At 37.6% G+C, this 25,897-nt stretch overlaps 1 protein-coding gene across 3 annotated transcripts in view; it reads right to left on the bottom strand.

Annotated features, from left to right (window-relative positions):
• Positions 1–25,897, bottom strand: part of LOC137297705 (uncharacterized) — a 55,717-nt gene that overhangs the window by 17,535 nt on the left and 12,285 nt on the right. For all 3 annotated transcript variants that reach the window (XM_067829629.1, XM_067829630.1, XM_067829631.1), the window contains exon 2: positions 18,832–19,006. In XM_067829629.1, coding sequence (XP_067685730.1) covers positions 18,832–19,006 — 175 coding nt within the window. The remainder of the gene's footprint in view (positions 1–18,831; positions 19,007–25,897) is intronic.

Here is a 25,897-nt window from a genome sequence, read left to right as displayed (position 1 = left end):
CTAACATTACATCACTTGGCTCTGTCAGTGTCAAGATGAGTGAGTGAGTGAGTGAACGAGCATAGTTTTCCGCTGCTTTTAGCAATATACCTGCAACATCATGGTGGGAAACACCTGACTGTACTGATGTGGGAAATCGAACCTGGGTCTTCAGCATGATGAGAGAATGCTTTAACCACCAGGTTACCCCACTGCCTCGTGTTAAGAAGAAAAGCTCTTATTTGATTATTATAAGGGGGAGTTTTCTCTACCTTAATCTTCCTCCATACAATCTTACACCAACGCGGACATAACTGCCATACATCATGGCTGTTTCATTGTGGCAGCGCTGAGGTTATTTTGTGGGATCCCGCGCCAGCCAAATTCATTTCTAGACAACAATAAACTTTACAAAAGTGAAGTCCCACAAACTGCCTTTGTTAAAAGTATCATAACTTCTTTCAGAATTGAACAAATTCTCATAAAGCTGAAAACATTTTAAACATACTTCCAAAACGCCTGTTATTCACTTTACCATTACCTTCTTTAGGAACTGAAATCAAATTAGAACTGGCATTTAGATGTTCTTATATTGCCTCCCTAGTCTTGGCAGATTGGCCTGAAAATAAGTAAAATAAATATCTAACCAAATTTGATTGGGACTTCTGAAAAAGAAACATAATTGCACATATTCTTGCAATTTGAACATCATAGGTTTCTGCAACTCCAAAGATGCACAATCCAGCTCTTTGACCCCTCAATGACCCTTTGTGAGTGAGTGAATTTAGTTCTATGCCACTTTTAGCAACATTCCAGCAATATCACTGTGGGGTACAACAGGAATCAGCTCTACACATTGTACCTATGTTTGGCACATGGGCCTTCAGGATGTTGAAGCAATGTTTTAACCACTACAGTCCCTTTTCTGATGGTGGGGAGAAAAGTGTAGATTCACTCCGGCATTAAGTTACCAGTTCTTGTGAAATTTGTGATGAAGCAACCAAATCAGGTGAATACCAGACACATCACATCAGGAGACACCAGAAATGGGCTTCACACATTGTACCCATGTACCCATGTACTCAGACCTTTGCATGTTGAATTAGGGATTTAACCACTAGACTTCTCTAAAGCCCTAAATTATTCAAGGTAAACTGCAATGTAAGACAGTAGAGGTACAAGACATATCGCTGCAATAGCTGTAACTATTGCTTCTGGGATTTATATTTGCAGTACTCAGAACCTCAATGACAATCGTAATAGATTAATATTTAGTCTCTGAAACAGAAAAAGCAGCTACCTTTTACCTGAAAAGGAGTCTAAACGAGATGGGACTTTAGAAATTTTTACTTTCTTTATTTTGGACAAGAGCATCACAGTATCGAATAAATATGCCTGAGGGACTGAGAGACAACCTTCCTATGTTTCATAGCATTATCACACACTCCAAGTCCTATCTGCGACCATTTCTTGTGACACATACTCAAAAAAGTAAGAGACCATTTAAAAACACAATTTCACATTCAAAACAATATTCATGATACCACCCGTAGTACAAAATTCCAACAAACATAATAAACTAAATCAAATTCCATTCCCAGATTTTCAAACCATCATTCCATTTTACCATTCCAACACCTCAGAATTACATTTGCATGGGAAATAATACAATCTAACAGCTTATTCATTTGAGAGGGAAATCAATTCCGGAAGTTCCGCACGGTGCAGACTTGGCCAGGAGGCTATGAGAGGAGATATCACCTGATTAACACTGTCAGTCCCTCCAGGCTTGACTCTTTGGTACCTGGCTCCGAGTCACCCACACCTGCCCAGTATCAGCTGATAACAAACACGTTCGTTTGACCGTTTTACAGGTACATCTTTTGGGGTTAAAATTTACATTTCCACCTGAAGGTATTTTCCTTTTATGGCCATGTTTGTGTTTGGTGCTTTAAACTTCAAAAATCGAAAACTAAGTTAATATATGGATATAAAACACAAAGAGATATAGATAAATGGAGAAGTGAGAAGTATGAAAAAGTAGACAGAGCTCCTGAGACAAGACTTGTCTGGTGTTTACTGTTCGTAAAGTTTACATGCAAAGGAACATTACGCTTCTCAGCTGCAGGTAAGGTATGTATCTGTGTAAAATACACAAAATAAACCAACAATAACTCAGCTGATGGTATCAAATAAATTTTACAGAGCGAAATAAATGAAAGCAACATTATTACCTTGATTAATTGCATTTCTTCAAGAATCAATACTGAAGTACACAATTTAATCTTATTGTTACATTAAGATGATCCATCTGCTGATAAAAACATGTTCATTGTATATTATGACTTCTCTATTTTCTTGTTTTCAACAAAAACTTTTATTTCATATTGGTTAAATTAATTTGGGGTAAATTTACATGAACAGAACTAACTGAAAGTTATTTACAGTGGAAACTATCAGATGATGGCTTCTGGCATTTTGAAAAGAATCTCAGGTGCTAGAGAATGAATGTATGTATCACAAATGGCCTAAATGAATTCATTTAGACTCATAAGAGTCATATTATAGTTTCACAATCATATCAATATACTGTTCTCGCATTTAAAATGGCGCAATAAGTTAAGTCTCCATGGTAACTGCTTAAAGTATACAACACTTAAAATACGTCCAACATTCTCAACCAGATGCACCAAATTAGAAACAGTTGATACTGTTTGAAACGTAAGGAACCATTTAGGTTTATGACATGTTTTCAGCATGATGGACAATCATTGAGTTGTGACAGCTGAGATCTGTGTACTATAACTGAGAATTCCAAATTTTGACTCCTTCATGTCCGAAACCTTTGATGGGCTCCTCAGTTTTTATGTCGTAATGAACACTAGCAGACAAAAGATATTACATGGTCAGTATCTTCTGTATTAAATAACTTTGATGTGTGAGACACGTTTTCTGCTTTAGTACGACCACTGTGGTCTTTGACACATAACAGAAGTAATCTGAGACAAGTTTTATTTTCAGAAAATATTTTAGTGTACTAAAACAGTTTTTCACAAAAATATCAGAACTGGAGTTGAGACAAAAACCAACAATATCAATTGGAATGACAACTTGTGAGCATATACCCAATGGAGAAAGAAAATCTGGCCCCCGTTCCTCAAAGAGGTTGCAGCCCTGTGACAGTCGTAACTCTACGATAGACTTAAACGATATACTTTAAGTTAGACTTTAACTCTCGTAGCCCCTATGATCCCCTTCAGGAACAGAGCCCAGGACTAAATGTCATTAATCTGGACATTTGACAACACATGCAATTTAACTGGGAACAGCAATTTCCAGATTCATAAGGTTCCACAGCATAACGTTTGAGATAGTAATCTTTTTTTTTAAAAAAAAAACAAAAAAAACTTAACAACTTTTATGCTCACTGGAATGGCCAGAAATACAGGGATATCTTTCTATATCTGTTCATGTGAAAAGGCCAATAGCTGAACAAATTTACATAAAGTTTCTTTGCCAACTTTTGCCCTTGTTTTGCTGTCATAGGATGATGGATTATAAACTGCAGTACAACAGGAAGCAAATCTAAAAAAAAAAAAACAGAATTTTTCTTCTGCACTAAAAATGTCACACACAGTGTAGCTTCTGCACATAAAAGTATGTGTTTACGATGCATACCTTGTGCGTTGCATGCCGACACAATATATCTAAACATACATTCCGTGAAATATTGTCTAGGCAAAATCCATCCCTTATCTTAGTACACATCCAATCTGCACAAAGCACACAGGAAGCAGGCTTACAGACACCCATTAAACTTAATGTCCAATTTCAATCATTGACTAGTTTAATTCTGTATTACCAAATTCCAGCCCAGTTAAATCTCGCCATCACCTTAACTGCCATGAAAGAATCAGTAAATCACTTATGTTCCTAGCTAATGTGTGAAAGGTTAACCCTAATGGCAGACAAGATCATTTCCTGATCATCAAATCCCTATTTATCACAAAAACTCCCTCGTTATGCTAAGAACACTACATACAAGAATACTACATTTCCCAAAAGCTACCCCAAGTAAGCCCCCCTTTCAACCGTTGTCAGAAATCCTGTGGTTTTGTGAGGATATATTTCTCATGACAAGAGAGCAAAGAAGCATTAATGGCTGGATATATGTTATGTAATGCTGGCTAGCAAACGTCCTTCTATTGTTGCATGTGATTGTATTTCGATCAGTCTTATAGCATATCACAGTTTGAATCAGCAGACGTAGCCTTCAGCCATCTTGGATTTCTACACACAAACAGGTTTCCCTGCATTACCTTCTTTGCTGTGACTGGTACAAAGTTTCACAAATATTAAATAAATTCTAATTTCACCCATGAAGGAAATGTGGTCCATGAAAAAAGTTAGGAAAGTATTTATGCAAAACCATTCACATGTAGACTAACTGTCCTCAGATGTGAATCTTTGTTTTACTTCCCTCTTTCAAGACGCCTGATAACCCTGAAAAACTTGGCATCTTCTACCAAACTCAGTGTGACTGAACTTGTAAACATATCAATCAAGAAATAGTGTCTTATTTCACTCTGACATGTACAAAAACTTAAGGAACTGAAAAAAGTCCTTTTCTGCCACTTGGGAGCTCCTCTGTTTTACATAAAATGAGTCTGTAGTTTGCTGAACAAACTTAGTAAACAAATAGTCTCGGTAGTTTACACATCACTGAACAAAGGAGTTTATTTTGGCCTACATTTTCAACCTTAACCTTTAATGCTAGTGGTAAACTGGCAAAATGTGAGGCTCTCAAACAATGACCTCTTCATCATGCTGAAGTAATTTGGAAAATTAAAATGAGTAGCATAAGCTGCTAGCCAAGATACCCAAAGCACGGTGACCTGCTAACCAAGATACTCAAGGCACTGTGATCTGCTAGCCTGGATACCCAAAGCAGTGTGATCTGCTAGCTAAGATATCCAAGGCAGTGTGATCTGCTAGCCAAGATACCCATGGTACTATGATCTGCAAGCCAATGTATCCAAGGTACTGTGATCTGCTAACCAAGATACCGAAGGCACTGTGATCTGCTAACCAAGATAAGAAAGGTACTGTGATCCGCTAACCAAGATTCCCAAGGCATTGTGATTCGCTTACCAAGATATCCAAAGCACATTGATCTGCTAACCAAGATACCCAATGCACTGTGAGCCACAAATCAAGATACCTAATAGCTGTAGGCTCTCAAACCAAGATATCTAAGGCATTGAGCTCCAAGCAAAGGTATTCAAGGTGCTATAATTTGAAAAACAAGGCACCTATGGCTTGGAGTGAGTGAGTTTATGCCACGTTCAGCAATATTCCAGATATCCAAAGCACTGAGCTGCAAGCAAAGGTACCAAAAGTGCTATAGTGGTTGAAAACCAAGATACCCAAGGTACTGAGCGGCAATCAAAGGTACCCAAGGTACTGTAGGAGTTGCAAACTAAGACACCCAAGGCACTGAGAAGCAATCAAAGGTACCCAAGGTACTGTAGGAGTTGCAAACCAAGATACCCAAGGTGAGATCAAATTCAGATTATCAATCCTAACCAAACAACCTTACACAAAGTAAGCAAACAAATGTGACAAAAAAAACATTCACTGTTATGAAACTACTAGTAATAAAACTGCAATATTCACCAAAAAAGACATTTTTCAAATTTTGCAATTACACCTAAAATTTTCAATATTGATCCCAAGGCCACAATTTATCCCAATATACTTCTAAATATTCTCATATTATACAAATTCTAAAAATAAATTTCATAGTGGCACAATAGAACAGAAAACAGTCAATATTTTTTTGGCGGCAAACAAAAATGTCTCTCCTCCCTTGTGAGCCTCAGTGTGAGTGCCAGCAAAAACTGTTTCCCTACAGCTGCTTCCAATCACTGTGCACAACACTGACTTCCATCAGAATAAGAAATTCAAGAAACTGGTGAAGTTTTTCTTGTTTCTGGTTACTTCCCACATGGGAGCATGGGGAAGAGCTGAGGGAACAGGGGAAGAGTGGAACAGGGAACGCTGCTGGTTGAACAACTGTTTCTATTGTTGAAACAGACTTGACTTGGGTTAACTTGCAGGGAGTGTCAGTGTCAAGACATTGGAGCATGCTTTGATAGTACTGAAAACTTTCAATTTCATATCAGTTCATTGGTATGTGCTATTAGGACAATGAACCTTCTTCCTTAAATAAATGATGAATGTTTGTTTTTTTAAACATTTACAGCAGAAAACACAGTGATGAAGAGATACATATTCTTTCAGCTATGAAGATTTCGTTTTTATGCCAGTTTTTACAGGTTTCTTTTAACAGGTGATGGAGAACATAGATCTTCCTCTTCACTGTCTCACATTTAACAAGAGACCTCATAAATTCTCCTGCTAAGAAAACCAAGGAACATAAGTGTACAGCCAAGACAATGCATACAGTAACAGGAACTAAATGATCAATTTCACTGTAAAAATTTTATAAAATTTTATATTTTTGTGAAAAATATCTTAACATCTGTTTTAGTCCATTATGAATTAAGATCTTAATCATGTCCCAGGAAACATCATGTTATTGATAACAGACAAAGCAGACTTCTATTCCATGGAACATTGATAAAAAAAAGCAATCTTTAACTTTTTATCAATATTGATAGTTAATAAACAGTGTTCCTGCCAAAAGGTCCTTCTGCACATCAAAATGACTCATTAACAGTGTTTTAATAAATCATATGAACATCTAATCTAAAATGTTATACAAAAATATGCATGTTGCTTTTTAAAAGCTTATGAAAATGGATCTACAGAAAAGTCCTTTGGAAAAATAGAATTTGAAAACTGAAATGACTCTGAATTGACATTTCTCTACATTTACATCTTTGGATGAAAACTAAACCTTTAATTTATGGTGGCTGTAGAGAAGATATCCTGCAGTATGTATGTAGCACAGCAGGTGTGGTATAGAGCTTTAAAACAGATACTGTGAAGTAGTAGCAGTCCTTGTGAATCATGGGAAGAGGTTAATAAGGGGCAATACAGGAAACTCACTGGAGGGGTTACAAGAGCCTGACCTTTGTTAATGGCCTCTGAAATATGTGACTACTAGTGGAGAGAGGGTCTACATTCCGGCTGTAACCCTACACTCACAGTGGCTGTCAGGGTCATTCATAGACTGGGGGAGGGAGAGGACAAGGACACCTGAAGGGACAGGGGAGTCTGGCATTGCTTTTCCCAGTCACTGGTTTTTTTTTTTCAATGAATGAGATGCGGAGGATGAGATGGAAGATGAATGAGAGTGTCCTGGAGCTCAAAAGCAGACTTAAGGTGGGGTTGAGTGGACTGGGCTTCAGGTGGGGTAGAGTAAAGTGAACAGTAGGATGGGGCTAAGTAGAAATAAGAGTAGGCTTGGGGTGGGGTTTAGTGGGGTTGAACAGAGGGGGATCGGGGTGGGGATAGAACAGGATGATGTATCAACTGAAGGCTAAACAGGTTAAAGGTATTTTCACTTTTAATATAATGTTAGAAACTTTAAATGAGAAACAAAAAATGTAGACACTGGATTTTCAAGGACTGTAGTCTCTGGTAGATACAGACCAGTCGCTGGGTTGGGATAGGTTTTTGTTGGAATATGTAGTGAGGTGTTTTATGGGTTGGGTGGGGTGGGTAATTGAGGTTGGATGGGGTGGGGTGAAATCATGTCCTTGCATGGGATACGGCACAGTAGTGTTAGCTTTTCACAGAGTATAGGCAAGCCCTAACAGTAAGACAATGTCTTTTACTTTCATCACAAAGAAGTCCTTGTCAGAGATACAAGAGTTACGGTAGATCAGAGGGACAGGCCTGTGCAGCTTTGAGGAAAGAAAAATGTACCAAGCTTAAAAAAGGAGTCAAGACTGATTTCAGAAGGCCTCACGGCATTGCAATATCATGTTACCCTCAAGTAAATCTTGATTCAGGAGATCAGTGCTTTCATTCAGAAGACCAATGGTCTGGAGACCTGAGCCACTATAAACACAGCAGGGGGAGACAGGGGGTGGGGCAGGAAGCAGATCCTGGGAGGGGTACACAGGTGGGGGAGGGGAGAAGGGATGAGGACCTTAACCCACATCCTTGACCTGCTTCAGTAATGAGAAATACATTCATAAATTGTCTACAGCATATCTCCCATATGAATATGAAGGAGAGACATTATTCATTCACGGTCAACTTGGAATCTACTTGTCTGTGGAGAAACACATATATATCCATTCCTGACTCACTGTACATGATGTACGCTGCTGTAAAGACATGCATGAAAAGTTAGTGTTCTGCAGAGCAATGAAGTATTCCCCTTCTGGACGAACCGTGTGATGAGACAAGTATGTTGAGCAAACATGAGGACTATACATCATAACAGCTTGGTCATAAACAATAAGACATGAGAAATGCTGTCTATGAATTTAAACCCAGAAGCCATCAAGAAGGAAGAGTGCTTGACTGAATATTCATTCGCACTGCAGCAAGTTTCAGATTAAAGAAGCTAAAGTATCTCCTAGGAAAAAACCCAATGTCTTGGATTAACAAGCTGATAAACTTAGATGACTTCAAATGTACACAACTCCTCTCAACATGACCCCAGAAATCATCGTCCAGATCCTTCCATCGTGTCTAAATATAATGTTTCCACTACCTTGTGGCATTAATTAGAATAAATTACAAGATGCTTGAATATCAATTCAAAATCATTTTCAAACTTTTTCTCCAGTTTTCAAAATACACTTTTTGAAATGGTACAAATCATGTACAAAAGAACCCCGTAAAATATTAAATAATAAAACATACTGCAAAAATTGCTTTTAACTCAAAAGACATTGCTGAAGGAAACATATTCATGTCAAAACCATAAACCCTTTTAACTTTTCATTTATCCTACTCAAAAGCAGTATAAAAGTTGGATTCTTTCAAATAACTTTAATCGGTCAAAAATCAAACGTGGATTTTTTAACTTCATTTGAGTGGTTTATAAACATCCAACACAAAGTAATCTTGATAAACTGACTTACTTTTTTCAGAGGTAATACACAGTCAAAAGCCTTTCTATTTGATAAAAGCAACACAATCTGGTAACTTTAAATATATGGTAACAAGTTGTCTCTAAATGAACAATGGCCACTGAGACAATTAAACAGTAAAATATGCTCCTTCTACAATATCTGTCCGACCTGAATACTGTACCTGGGGAACCTTTAATGCCCTGAATATGTGTCTGAAACTTTACATATATCATGAATTGTTCAATACAATGACAATCATGCCCTCAGTGATTGTTTGAAACGTCTGTAAGTACTCAAGTATGCAAACATGACCAAACATTACATTGAAAGCTTTTGGGTCAAGAGCACTTGACATTGCTCAGATTAGAAGCCGAGATAACTTTGCATAATCTTCAGATTTTTTCTTAACCCAATCCTGACCTCAAATCACAAAGATTTTCTTTAGTACACTTGAGAGAGTTCAGTATCTATCTCACACTTACTGGAGAGACTGAATACATAGTTGTTGTAAAATGTAAGCAACAGATAGCGACTGGGTGCTCTTTCCTTATACTAGATATATACAACTCTCTCTTGCTCACTTGGTCCCAGTCATCACAATCATGTTTAGAAATCATTTGATGATTTATCGTCCACTTCAGCTAAAACATGTTTGTCAGGTATTTGCATGTCACTTTTAGACCTAACACAACTTCTTTCTTCTGAAACATGTGATCTTCTATTTCCTGTCAGTCATCAATAGTTTTAATATGCAAGTTCGCTTTCTCCATTATGAGAGTTATGTTTATCAATGTTGGAAACACAGATACATTACAAAGCATCCTGCTGCTTGTGGGAGTATATTTTACACAGGTTTTAGCAACATTCCAGAAATATCACAGCTGGGGCAGCAGAAATCGGCATCGCACATTTTGTAGAAAATCAAACCTGGGTGTTCAGCATGATGAGCAAACACTTTAACCTCTTGGCCACCCACCCCGCACTGTGGGAGAAAGGGAGAAAGTCTGAATGGATGCATGTGTGACCTGTTACCAGTTTTTGTGAACATTAGCGAGTGTGAACTGCCAACCCAACCAAACTGTGTGATTACCAGATACTCAACGACAATGTAACATGTTTTAAAAATAGTCATATTTCTCAGTGCATCTGTAGATGACCTAACTTAACCGCACATGTACACAAAGTATCGATGCATGATACAACAGTATGTAAATACAACCCCAAAGAAACAAACTGCTGGTTTACATGAAGGCATTGTGTTCCCATTACAATCAGAAAGGCAGTGGTATTTGTATGGTTCACCTCAATGGCTGCAGATGTTACAAGTGGGACTTGCTGTGGGAGCTTGAGCAACAGGGGAAGGATGAGAATGATATTACACAACCTCACACAGATCCTAAGAAATGGCCAGCAAGGGATTCAAACATAGGCCACCTTACACAATGTGATTATCACACTAGAGCAGTATTTTCACTCCCAGTCTCAGAGGCTTAAGATCATTCTTGTGGATAGCTTTGTACATGTGGATCAATCCTGAAAGGCAACCATAACACATAGTCATCATAACCCTGGGATATATGTGTTTACTGCAAATGGGTTTGAATCTACTGGACTACAACCGATCCACAAAATATTGCTTGACACCATTCTGACTCTCCAGCAGATTGAACTCCCTGTCCAAAACGAGTTCAACCTGTATCATCTATTCTACAAAGCAAGCATCTAACTTGGTAAAAGGAGGTTATGAATGTCGCAGTCTGATCACTTCATGCAAGTGGGCTCTAATTTTTCTCATACAACTGTAAGATTTGAACGGTCTGTCTTAACCCTGACAGGCTCCTGCTTGACTTTAATTTATGAAATGTTTGGTTGAATTTCAGCATAATATTCCTTTGTCTCCACTTGTCTAAAGCTGATGATTAGCAGAAATTCAAACATTATTATATTATTCAAATAACAAACATTCAAGCTTCATTCAAACTGGGAGACTCAATTCTGGCGTCTTTTAAACTGAGGAGAATCAATTTCAACATGTAGTTAGCTGTTCAAACCGATTTAATGAAATAATTTCAGATTACCCCCAAGTTGTATAACCCTGGTTACGTCGATTGATAATTTCAGCTAAGTTTCCCAGGACGCTTCTGTAACCGTTCACACAAACCCAATGAAGAGGCGAGAAGATGGCCGCCAGTTATGGCTTAAGAAACAATACTTGCATTTAAACCTTTGGGAACATTTCATCATTTTAATCTATTGGCAACAAGCAACAGCAGGCTTCCAATCAAACACACAGTGAGAGATGGGTTCATCATACAGGCTGAGACACTGTTATATAAACATTATAATTACAATGACGAGAAACTGAACTTAGCAAGCAGCTCTAAGACAGGCCCAAAAGTGAGCAAACAGCACCACACAATTCCTTCAATTCGAGTCCTCTCTCCGTGTATTCCAACAGTGTATTTTCTATTTGTATTTCTAAACATTATTTGACTAAGACTTGCTTGTCGTGTTTAGAAACATGACTTTTCAATAAGGATTTGTAGAGTTTTCACGTCATGTAATTTGAGAGAGAAGATGGTATGTTTGGTCTTCCCGAGGGAGGGAAGACACTTCCTCGAGACCTTCCCCTTAAGGACAAGCCATGGGTGATTGATATAAACTATGCAGCTTCCCGAATCAATGCATGATCTGTGACGGATGTGGTAGTTTCGTTGTGTGGGCAGTATTCCTGTTTGCAGCAAACACATCTTGAAGTACCCAAATGACATAACAAAGCTCTTACTGTTATTGATAACTCATAGATTTAATCGACAACCCAGTAAAGATTCTGAGAGATGACAGCTGGGCAGAGAGCTATTTGTACCCTCTGGCAACTTGGCAAGGACCTATGAAAACCTGTCAGGAGCAAGTACAATCAGGTGTTAGTTCCTAAGGCAACAGTTGTCTGAGAGGTGGAATAGCAACAGACCAACTGTCGAAACCGACCTGGCTTCGATGTTACCAAGACATACAAACACATGAAAGCTTATTTTCTTTTGTGAAGGCTGAAACGTCATCCTATTGTTACAGTTTCCTACACACGTTGCTGAATGAGTACGAACACATAGGCTTTAACATGCATTCGCTTTCAACCACTCATTTCCACAACAATCACAAGGGCCATGTCCTCAGGCTTGTTGGAAAGTTTGGGAAGAACTATTCAATGGTTTACAGATAATTTCCAGAAACTGACTAACTTTCATTGATTATACAATTCACCACCCTCTGATATGTGAGGAAGGTATTCTGATGAAGCATTGAACGGATCTGAGTTATATTCGAGAGAGAATTCAACTGTCGGTTAAATCTGCCAGGCTAACTCCAGCTTGATTTCATGAAAATGCGGAAAAACATCAGAAAAGATTTAGCAGATAACATATGGAATCAGTTGGTTCCAAGGACTATTTATGTGCCACGTTTTGTTAAGAAATTGTATCAGTATGTAGTAGTTACCCAGTTTGTTCATCACTATAGCTCAAGTTTGTGTATTTCTGCCATAACGATAAGCCATTGCAGTGGATACTGGTAAAGGCGATACTGACCATTACTTCTGGTCAAGTAAACCTGATGCAACCTCTTGTCATTATGCTAAAAAAAGAGGAAACACACGAGCAACTTGATTTTTACTCAGTGAACATGCTCATGTTTGAATATTCTGAGAGTTGATACAATTTGCTTGTTGTTTCTTCATTACTTATTTTGTGATGTAGATTTCCATTACTTTAACTAAACTTACACCTTTACCAGAAACGTCACAACTCATTTCATAAAAAAACTCCAACTGCAAAACTTATAGAAGACCATTATTACAAAAGTATAATCCCAAACAAGGCAACATAGCTCTAACTCAGTTCAATTTTTCAATTCCACATTTAGTCTCTACAAAGAAATTTTTCAGTCATGTTTCCAAAAACTCTCATATGAGGGTAGCTATGACTAAAATATGTATTCATGGATGATGATGCATAAAAATACATTCAGTGGTTGTAAAACCTGCAACAGTTTTAACACATTTTTTCAGGTCAATTAGTTCACAAAAAGCATTTAGGTCCTATCAACCACTAAGGTCATTACAGCATTTTACACTATTGTCATTTGCCTTCCAGAAGATCAAATTCTTCATCAATTTCAAATATTTCCTCTTTAAACAACCATAACACATGCTCATTGGCCATATAAGGTGGGAACCAATTCAAAACCAGCCAATCAGAACCGTGAACACAATTCAGCCCAAGGGCAATATGTGTTCTCCGGGCTGCATTTCCAGTTGATAGCTAGTCTTCGACAGGTGCAAACCCATTCTTTAAAGCATTAGCATTGTTTGAGGGAGCAATTAGTTGAAATGGATCTTTGGTTGAGGTAACCTGACCAGAGGAATAGGTGTAAATTTCTACACCATCCTCCACGGTGTCCCCTACCTATTACTTTTGTGAGGCCTGAAAGGAAACATACTTATGGTACTGTACTATTATACTTAACGGAAGGAGGAAAGTGTTCTTACGTGTAGACGAAAACTTTGGTAAAAACCTATATTGAGTACCCAATAACCTTAACTTTTCTCAGATTTGGGTAATTTAGAATTGTATTGTTTCAAATCACGAAATTCACTTCAGTTCACATTCTTCCGAAACAACTCATTACACAGAAAATGAATGTTTGATATATAATGTGTCAAGATCAGACATTGTTTAAAATTGATTTTCTAAATGTACAAGATTAACATTTGGTGAGATAATACATAATGAAAATGTTTTTGTATCATGAAAGTTTTGTGATGTTATAAAATTGTGTGCTCTGTCTTCACCTACGAAATGAATCCCCTAAATTTTCATTTCTTTTAACTTCTTTTTTCTTGTATAGTTTTGGGGTGAGTTGAGGTTAATGATTTTTCAAATTTCTGGGTGATGTATCGTTGAAGCCTGGATAAACAAATGTGTCGATTGTTGTTGATGTCAATATTGCGAGATCAATAAAGAAATAAATCAATAGGAAGCTTTTGAAAATCTATGCTTGTCAGCCCGCCCACAATTACTAAATTGTACTGAGAGCAAAAGTAGTCCTCACCTAGCTGCTTATACAGAAATATGACTGACAAAAGTAAAATTGATGGCATAAATAATTAAGCAATATATCCTTTTCAAATGTATAGATCTTGATAACTGATTAACATACAAATGTCTACTGGATAAAGGCCACATCACACATATTGATCAGATACTGTAAACATCATTGCGAAAGTAATACTTACCAAACATGGTGCTGTACAGTAACTGACTCAAAATTGAAATCAGTAGGTAAATCAATTCATTAAAATGTCCACTGAAATTGTTAATACTTAATCAACTGTCCAAGGGAGTAAACATTTACAGAATATGCAAAGAAAACTATCAATACTCCAAACGACTGATGATAATTTATGAGAAAGTTTCGCTTTTAAGCCACATTTAGCAATATCACAGCCTGGGACACCAGAAACAGGCTCCACAAATTGTACCAGAAATTGTACCCATTTGGGGAATCGAACCTGGGTCTGCGGCATGATGAGTGAACGCTTTAACCACTTGGCTACCCTACCACCGATGATAAGTGAAGAACCTTCTCAACGGCTAGAAACATTTTCTGGAACCCATTCAATTAATTCGAAATGATATCACTGACACACCTTCCAGACAATGATAACACCCTGATAACAAAGCGATAATACAATAATGCCTCAAAAAGCTACACCATACACAATGACAAACAATGATAAAACAATTCATCAATACACTGTTCTCAAAATGGTGGTTTTGTGGTAAACTGCTGACCTTGAAACAAACAAGCATGTTTCTCTCAGTAAAATAAAAAAACATTTCAAGACTGTTCACAAATACACAAAATTGGCATCGTGAAGACCTCCTGGGTCTTATAGTCAATTTGTGCTGACAAAGCACTTCCTAAGGGTGTGTTATCACTTCCAGCTAGGGGTGTCTGTGTACGTAGTCATCATAATGGCTATCCTGTGATTAGATGCAGGCTACTTTTCACTGCCCCTGTACAGCTCATGTAAGTTAAACCGCCATTATCTAGTGTTGCTTGGCCTTGCTGTGCAGAAGGAAGCTAGACTTGAACCACCAGTCTTCCAGGCCAGTGCGCTAAGTTACTAAAACACGATTCACTATCTGACGCGTTGCAACAAAAAGAAATTAAATGAATATTAAAATTCTGGTTAACGATTTGGATTGTCCTTATGACTTTCTCACATGGTAGGTTTAAATTATATTTAATTTGACTAAAAAATATGATTTGAATTAAGACATTGTTCTTTTTATCTATTTTCCATTTAGACAGTGTTCTTAAACACCAAAATCTTTGAAACAGCAATGGTTAAACTTACTGTATAACTTCAAAATTGACCGTCAAGTCAAACTCTCTCAGGAGAAGGATCTAAAATTGCTCATACCAGTTAATCAGATGTCTTCTGTTAGCATGAAAAATGTCTGTCTTTAAATACATAGTTTATGTTCCCCAATTGTTGTCAATATCTAAACTTGATCAATTCACAACAAGAAAAGCAGAAACCTAACCACAGGTTAAGAAAAACCTCAATCTCTACTTCCTGCTGCCGACATAATCCTGTTATTATCAGGTAACAATAAAGAAAATTATTTTAGTGGTTCTGGTGAAATTGAGACCATTTATCAGATTCTCAAGACATGTGTTTACTAAAAAGTGCTCTCTTTGGCAAGTCTACACAGGCCTATACTATTTGAGCACAGCAGTAGATAGCAAAGGCCTTGACCTTTCTATCACTGGCTTCAGAGACAAAGGAAAGAGCTATAGGCTCTGGCCCTAGTGTTTTACACCAAGTACAGATTCATCACTAATGCCTTCCCCGGGGAACCTGCTTTTTAAGAGATAAAACACAACCACAAACTTAATATTACTCCCTTTTTATAGATTTTCCTAGCATCTCAGTATCATTATTCCCATAATCTATTATTGGAATGCATAAACTAAAAATTATTGAATTGCCTCAAGTAGAAGTCGTTTTTCAAACTTTTTTCCCTTCATGCGCTTACAGTTTTTGACTCCACCGAAAAGCAAGAGGTTTTATTTTGGTGAAAGTTATAGCACATATTTGCAGCTGGTCGAGCTTGTTTTTCGCCTACATGTATAGGTATCTTGTAAGGTGAAATGGCAAGCCAACTCAAAGGATTGGGTTCGGAACAGAATATGTATGCCATTGTAAACAGCACATCTAGAGTTTCACTGTCCTTGATAAAAGTAAATGGATTATTTTGAACCCAAAGGTTCAACATACAAATCAAGCTTCATACAGTTAAAAAAAACAACCACCAGTATTTATTACACATTTCACATTAAACAGGGCTTTCTGCTAGCTTCAAGCCTTTATAAACATATAAGTCATGTGTGATTTTAATTAATTATTACACATGGTTATTCCCCTCATAAAGTTGATGAGAGTATCCAAATATATTAACTTTGCATCAGAACAAGTGATAACTGTTTCTAAAATCTTAACTATGCATCCTTGTTTGACAATTACACAAAGTGCAACCTCATGTAAAGTGCTGCACAAAGCTTTCCATCCACAAAAAGCAATCACTCATTAGCAATAAAACACCATTTATACAAATATGTAAAATATCTTGCATGCCTTGAAAATAATCTCCAGTGTTGAATAAGGTAAGTTGACTAAAGGCTTCAGCATAATGAACTCAAAAAGAGGAACAAATGCAAAAGAGGAACAATTGCGACTGCACAGGTAGCAGAAACAAAGAAACTTGGGCAATATCTAAACCATATGTTTCAGCCTCTCTCATTCCTCCAAATGTAAGCAAGAGAGTGTAGTTTACAATACAGGTGGGTAAAGCTCCGGGGGCCCTGTCTCTGTATATGTATCTGTCCCTCGTTAAGGCTGTGGAGCCAGCCAGGTAAGAAGCCCCCCACCCCAGGTGTGCCAACTTATCTGATTAAGGCTTGCTTTCCCTTGTGACACATGGAATATCAAAATTCACCTTCTAGTGTCGGACAGTGCATAGACATACATACTTTGGAGAAAGCCGTACAATTTTAGAACGGGGGCTTTAACACTTGCTTTCATGAAATGTCTAAAGGGGATACAAAGGCTTATGTTTACCTGTAGAGTGGGCCATCAGGCCTCATCTTCATCTGTAGACATGCTCATTTACTGTTAACAATAGCATTTAGACTTAAGGACTCCAGCTATTCATATCCTTACACTAACTATTTCAACATTTCTCCACTGTGGTAAACTGAAGAGGAATTTTCACCAAAATACTTAGATAACTCAAAGCCTGGGCCACATACTGTATGTTCAGGCATCTAAAGTTCAAATCAAGCAGAGAGGTAGTGGGTTGGTTAAGGCGTTCAAGTGTTTGCTGCTAGATATAACGACCATGCCTTGATTCCCACATGGATATAATTTGAAGTTGGTTTCTGGAGTCGTCTCACTGTAAGACCGTTGCATGGACACAACATTAACCATTCTCACATGAACTAAACAAAAATCTCATAAGAAATTGATTTGGTTCATGTTTAAATTTAGATAAATAGTCTTGAACAATACATCAAGATAGTGTTTGAGTCTTACGGTTCTCCCTGCTCTTTAAAAAGAAATTAACATCTGATTGCTTTCATGATTTCCAACAAAATCCTGACAAATCTAGCTATCTTAAAAGCCTTAACACCTGATGTTGAACAAAACAGAAAAACTAAGAACACTTGCATTTTTCACATCCGCAACACCCTTTCAAGATTTGCAATAAATACAAATAAACAAAGACACTTCAAAGCCTATGGACGACCATTTGTGGTTCTCAAAGATGGTTAAGTAGCTCACCTTCCCCATCATTAACCTTCATGGGGTACCTGTTCTCCACTTCATATGGCCTTTTCAACATGTTTTAAAAAATATCAGATAATTTTTATCTTATTAAAATGTGTGTACATGACTAAAACATGTTTGTCAGACATTATTTTGTCCCGTTATAACCTTCAAACTACTTACTTGTATCAACTATAACAGGGGGACCATTTGATCTTCTGCAAAGTATACTCAAGGATAAAAATAAGGGATCACACGAAAGCACAAGTTTTCCCCTTATTTTTCCCCCCCGGTATTTTCACAAGCTATACCATACAAAGCTTGTGAAGAAATCTGGGAAAAAATAAACACTTGTCCTTTCATGGGACCCCTTATTTTTTTCCTTCAGTATATGTGTCAGCCATCAGTTTATTATGTCTGGATTAATAATAGTTGTCATTCATTCATTCATTCATTCATTCATTACTATCAACAGTGGATCTTGGATTAATGATAGTTGTCATTCATTCATTCACTCATTCATTACTATCAACAGTGGATCTTTCACTGGAAATATAATCTAAAAGTATGTGGAGTGAGTTTCTCCTGACTTTGAAATAAAACACTTGCCTGACATGCAAGAACAGTCCTAAGAACCTGATGTCAGAGACGGTTACCCCGTGACTGAAACCAACCATCATGGGTACAGTGCTAAAACCCAAGGAGTTGAGGGAAGCAGGACTTAATCCCACAATCCTATGGGACAAATCAGTGCCTGAGACCTGTACCCACTAACTCACGACCCTTAAACCTATGAAGAAAACCTTTGTCTATTTCATGTCAGAATGGGAACATGTTGACGATCAGCTCATTGGAGTCAAATTAAAAACTTGTGTGTTTGAATGTTTAAGATGTACCTACATTACGAAAACTGTTGGTAACATCCTCATCCTTCAGGTCTTTCTTCTCCAGTACAAGTCCCACAACCTTTTTCATGTGAGGGGTGGGCTTCTCCTCTAGGTTGTCCTCCTCCAGCAGCTTAAAGCTGGTGGTTTCCTTGTTTGTCCTCACCGCCATCCCTACTGCATTATGCACACTGAAACATACAGAACACTTGGGTTATCTCCTGCATGTAAAACAAGGGTTATCCTGAGTTACCTACATGTAGGACATGGGTTATCTACTGCTTGTAGGACATGGGTTATCTACTGCACTATGCACACTGAAACATAGATCAGGGTTATCTACTGCATGTAGGACATGGGTTATCTACTGCATGTAGGACATGGGTTATCTACTTCAATATGAAACATAGATTAGAGCTATCTACTACATGTAGGACATGGGTTATCAAATACATTAAGGACACTGAAACAAACAAAACACATGGGTTATCCATTGCATGTAGGATATGGGTTATCATTATCTACAGCATGTGGACATTGGTTATTACTGCTTATTTACTACACTACACACACTGAAATGTACAGAACATCTTTTCTGCCGCATGTAGAACATGGCTCATCATGGGATATCTGTTGCATGGGTTATGATGGGTTCACCCTAATTTATTAAGCACACTGACTCCATACAGGGTTGTCTACAAACAACATACAGGACAACCTTACAACATGGGTTATGATGGGTTCACCCTAATTTATCAAGCACACTGACTCCATAAAAAACACATGCAACAGGGTTGTCTACAAACAACATACAGGACAACCTTACAACATGGGTTATGATGGGTTCACCCTAATTTATCAAGCACACTGACTCCATAAAAAACACATGCAACAGGGTTGTCTACAAACAACATACAGGACAACCTTACAACATATGTTATCATGGGTCAACTCATCTGTATGTAAAGAAAGGGTTATCCCTATTGCAGTATGTATACTAAACATACATGACACAGGTCACCATGGATCACCCACACTACATGCTGCATGGGTTGTCATGGGCTGTCCCCATTGTTTACCCAGACTGAACGATACAGAACACAGGTTTAATTCATGGAGAACAAAAAAAAAATACAGAACATGAAAATCCTTTCAGCATGAATTAAGGCTGAACATTACATCGAGCATATGTCTGCCATAATAGTAAATTCACAGTGTCAACATCTTGTATGTATCAGTTTATATCGACTCACATAGTAGAGACAGTGACAACGCACAGACAAAATGTCAAACTTGTTAAATTTACAAAAAGATGTTAAAAGGCACTAGTTTTTGTTGCCCTGCCTGCAACTTGTGATTAAAAGCATAAAACAAGCACTAATCAACTGACGATCATTACACTGTTATAGTATAGTCTTCATGCTAAATCAGCATTGTGTCTCAATGGGCTAGCACTGTAAAACTGATATTAATAGCAGCGTGGAAAAACAGACATGCACACCTGTATAATTTCTAAAAGCAATTGTATGTAATGTAACATAAGCCTTTTCATCTGACCTGGTAAGGTAATATATCTTTCACTTTACAAAATCACAACCTCACCTGGTAGAGACATACAATCATAAATTAATAGGAATCACCTTTATGTATAGAATCCACATGTGGGCACAAAGGCATGAATGTTCCTGCACTGGGCACTTTCATAAACTTTCAGAATATACTTTGTTGGACAATTTGACAACCAACACCAACAGCCCTCAAACACTGTAGTCCCATCCCATTTGAGGTACACTTCAATTGTCAATACACATACAATCACAAACTGAAGAAGCAACCTTTAACAAAAAACAGATAAACAATAGTTGCCACTATCAGCTATTTCTGCCGATTCCGATCAAAATCATGAATTGTAAGCAGTGAGTGATGCCAACAAGAAATCAACAAGTAGACAGCATCATTAGAACCGAGGAACAAGTGTTACTCTTGTCGAAACAACTGCTTCCTTCGATCTGAAGCTTAAACCTTTTTCTCAAAATTCATCTGTTAGATGTGTCAGATTTGGAGATCCCATTCTGAGTGATGGCCTATCAAGTTGGTTCATGCAACAAGACAGACCCTTCAAATCAATGTTTTCCTCAGTTAAACCCCATAAATTCTCTGTCAATAGTCTGTAAACTGTTCTGGACTGTTGAAAATGTGTGAACATTCTCAAAATCTCTAGGGCAATCTGTAGCATGGAGCCAGGATCTCAATGCTGAAATGTTCAGTCACTGGACCCTTCACCGAACATGGTTCCCAACAGAGGCATTTCCAAAATCATCAGGAAGGTACTTATCCCGTATATTCCTTACAAATCAGAACACAAGCACAATCTGCAATGTCAGCAGCTCTGGTTAATGGTGAGATTCATCATGTCCACAATTTGAAGCATCTACACCAGTGTGGAACATTTTCTGTCACACAGGAAATTTACAGCTCCCTCAGCCAATGCGAGCCATTTACCTTTCATCAGGAAATTATCAGTTCAAGGAGACATGGAAGTCCCCATACAGGACAGCTTAACACATCACCTACCTTCATCAATCGACAATTAAGGGTCGGCAGCATGCTTGGGTTTATAATTCAATTAACAGCTTGACTAATCACAGGAAGTTGACCTCCTTAGTGACCTCCCAGGGGTCAACTCTCACCAACACAAAGGCCACCCCACTCCCTAGCCTAGCTGTGAGGGACTGCCTGACCCCCAGATGTGTGCGATTATACACAGCAGGGGTGGCCAAGCGTGACTGCTTACTGCTTCTTTAGCCAGGGGTGGTTGGGGATGGGTGGTGATTGAATTTCGAAATGTTCAGATAACATTTTTAATGAGCATATAAGTGTGCCTTTTCTTCAGCCCCAGATGAAAATTGCCTTTTAAATGAGATACCACATGTGTGGACATTTTCAAGAATTTGTGTTTTTGCCTGGCTGCTTGTTAACATTAAACTTTAAAAAATTAAATATACAAACATCAGTAGAGTATGAACACAAGAACTGGCAAGAAATCACAATCTGACAAAGACCATAACCTACAAAAGAGGTTCGTTAAGACCCATTTTGAGATACATATCCAGGTCTGAAAGCAAATAATCTCGATTCATAACCATGAAAATCCATCAAAACATCTCCCGAAAATAATTCCCATTTTCCCGTAATCAGATGTGATTTCATTTTAAAGTAAACATGCCAAAACTGTAAATTTGCACACCGGGTTAATTATTCACCATAGCGATTACATGACAAGGATCACTGCATGAAAAACTTTCTTTCAGAATCGCACCAAGGCTGCAAGAGGCACACACAAACCAGCATCCAAACAAGGGTCATTTCTGCAGCCTTTCTGAGGTATGTTTGGTTCTCAACAATGGGGAATAATGAGACTCCCGCATCCTTCAGCACTGACATGCCAGTGTAGACAGTCAGACACATGCAGTGAGCATTTAGACTTAAAACAGGCTTCGATGAACAGTAAAGTTATTGTTCCCCTTTAGAATATTTTAAGATTAATCCCAGATCTAACACCAATGTAATGTTGGTATGGCTAACTTTCAAAATTACAATTGCTACCATCTTCTGGTCGGTCACAAAGTTCTGAATATGTATCTCCTGTACCATATATTACATGATTCCAAAAGATAATTGTATCATCAAGTTCATAGACTGACATATCATGTAAAGAACTTGCACAGAGGTTTCATTAGTAAACTAACCAAAACCATTATCTTTATCAACTGCCATTTTTTAATACCTTCTGATAGATTGATATGAACTTTTATAACAAGCAGGGGAGTTGACTTACAGCTGGCGGGCAAAGGTGGTTAAGATGTTTGTTTGCCATGCTAAAGACACGGGTTCAATTCCTCACATGGGTACAAAGTTTGGTGCCCATTTCTGGTGTCCATTTCTGGTGTCCCTCGTCGTGATATTGCTGGAATACTGCTAAAAGTGCCATAAAACTAAACTCACTTACTTGCAGTTCACTTGTAGAGAGATGAAGAAACCAAAGATGTATCTCAACTTTGTTTTGTGTCTTGCAGTCATATTGTATGAATATCCTTGAATGTATCATAAAAGCTCAAAATGAATTTCTGATGATGTTCTGTTCTGTTTTCGAACCACAAACCGCAATTACATACACCCTATATCCACTTTAAATATATGTCACAGGTGTAATATCAAAAATGTGTTTCATATATAGTACCAAAGTGGGAATCAAACCCAGGTCCCTGATGTAATGAGTAAACACCGTATCCACTAAGCTTCATCTTCGCTTCAAATTTGAGGGCAGAAAGCTAGTTAAGGAGCCAGTAATGAACCCAACGCATCACTTGTAAAAAATACCTTTGAAAACGTGTCAGCATGTCCCGAAAGCCAATCAACAGTGAACTTCATTCTCATTGTTGAACTTTCAAACCCTGAATATGACATAGCAGTCTCACCAAGTCTAGGAGACCTTCAATTTGCCAGTGAGCTTGAAGTCTTTCGTGAACGAGGGGAAAAGAGTAAACTGTATATATTTAATTAAAACCACTGAAGCCTCAAGATGATCGACTAGGGAATTCCTCCCTTGTGACTCAGCGAGAAACAAGAACCTTACAAACAACTTCTTACCATTTAAATATACATTTCCTGTGAGAAAGACAGTGGACAGAACAATACGATGATTCATGCATTCATCACAAGACCAAACTTTCAATGCATTCATGTCATATCTTTGCATAAAGTTACCATATCTCAGAGCTGGAACCAATGAGGGCAATTTTGATTAATGCATTTGAAATTTCACTTGGACTTTCTGGGATCCCTACTTTGCATGGGAAAATTTAAAATGGGTTGTCGTAAAACATGCTAAATTGGCCTGACTAAATATTGATTAAATTAACAAGGATCAGCTGAAGCAACTAAAATGTTCACACGTCCAAACAAATCACCTCAAAAGGGTGCAATAGATGCCGTGAGACAGAAGTAATCATTTTTGCAATAAAAGTTGAAGTTTACGACTAAATGCTCAGAAATAGTCGACGAATCAATAATCGTGTGATGGCAAGGAGATAAAAATGTTAAACATTCGGAAATATTTTTTTCCATTTCATATTCATGGTTTGTATGAATCATTGACCATTTCAATGCAACGAGGAACAATTTAATGCAAAAGAGAAATTTATACCAATCCCTATTTGGATAGGAAATTGGAATTCCAGATAATTGTTTTGGGTGATGTTTATCGGCCATTGTGATTTGTGACTTTAGATTTAGATCCGTTGCACTAGAACTTGTTTTATGGAAACGGGGCAATGAAATCAAGTTTGAGTGATCTTGTGGACTGTTTTGGCACCAACTCAGCAAGATAAATATAAAATGCAATAATATATGCTTATCTGTAAATTATATTGCCCCCTGTAGAAGTTGTACACACAGAGAATCAGACAACAAGTCTCAAAAGCAAACAGATAATTTTGACAATTCTGAACCAATAAGATAAAATAAGCAACACTCTCATATACTTCTTTCCCAGTTTGGCCTCTTCCCAAAAGATCAGACCATTTTTTCAAGAAGGTTCTTTCTCGATGCAGTAAAACACAACCTTATCGAATGTTGAATTCATGACTGTAGGATAGGAGAGTTTTGGCAAGAAATACCTAAATTAACATTTCAGTTGTTTATTTCATGATTAAGAAAATACAACCAACAAACAATTTTACATAGAATTCTTACTACTACCATGCATGATGGCTGACTGTAGGAAGATTGAACTTGGGGCCAGTTATCAAATATGCCGTTCCTCAATGTCTAGTGAGATAATGTTCAAACATTTGACAGCAGACATTTGGGCTGGATTTTTTTCAGTTTCTCAGGAAAACAGCCATAAAAATGTAGCTCATTACAACAAAGCTAAATCCCAATAATCCATTCTGAAGAAATGTGTCTTTTTCTAATTACTGTACAAAAGAACATTATTTTCAGCTTCTTATGAATAAAAGAAAGTTAAATTTGGGGGAAAATTCTGCAACATGCACCTGAACCATTTTTCAAGGAACTCTTTTTTCGACAAAATAAACCTATACTAAAACACGAATACAAAAGACATTGCGACAACACAGAAATCCACCACATTCAACACTCTTGTACCACCCACAGATAGTCTCCCTACTAACAGAGGGTCCCCTAAGGGACATAAAGCCCTGAAAAATACCATTCAGCTCAAGGTGAGACTTAGCAGCAGGTTGAGATGCCCTAAGGGTTTGGCAGCAGACCCCTTGTCAATATAAAACAATGAGACTTGATGTTTTGGCGATTGCCTATTGTCTTTCCTCAATGCATCAATCTCGATGATTGATGGCGGGCACAAGCAAACCCCCAGGGTTAGAAAAATATCCCCTAAACTAGTCTCAAGAGTACTTGTGTCCCACAGAAGGAAAATTATTAAGCTGTTGTTACAAGATGCAAGGGATTTTGTTGTCCTGGAATCTTTGGGAACTTCAAGATGAGGGTTCAATTACAGCTTTGAAGGTTGTGTAAGGTTATGACTAAGAGAGGTTGAGGCAGTTGTGTCCAGTATTAATGCAGACATGTTTCGAAAATAGGTTGAAATACTTCTTCAGATAGTGCATGATCAGACAAAATGCTACAGTATTTGCTTCATGAAGTATCGTACTGTGCAGAACAATGAAGTCCACATTAATCATGAAAATAGCAACATATATGTAACACTTTGCTACTGAAACATTAAAAACGGTATCTTTAAGTCACTAAAACTGGATAAATAACGAAGATCCTGTAACTTAGGTCTACGATTGTGCATATGGAAGAGGAGGTTTCAACCTTGAGTTGACATTTTCTTGCTTGGAGAAAAGTTGCTTTATAAAGTATTACAAAGTATTTCTGTTATGTTATTTGGCATGTATCAACTCAATACTTGTCAGCAAACATATTTAGTATACTGTCCATTTGTATGAAATGATTGTCAGCAATTATTTTGATATTTTGGTTGCTTTTTCAATGAGAGGCAATTCAGTGTTGCTTAGAAATTTGTAAGAAGTTTG

Source organism: Haliotis asinina, chromosome 10 (assembly GCF_037392515.1).
Source record: "Haliotis asinina isolate JCU_RB_2024 chromosome 10, JCU_Hal_asi_v2, whole genome shotgun sequence".
NCBI lineage: Eukaryota > Metazoa > Mollusca > Gastropoda > Lepetellida > Haliotidae > Haliotis > Haliotis asinina.
Note: the sequence above shows the minus strand (reverse complement) of the source record. Positions and strands in the feature narration are given on the sequence as shown.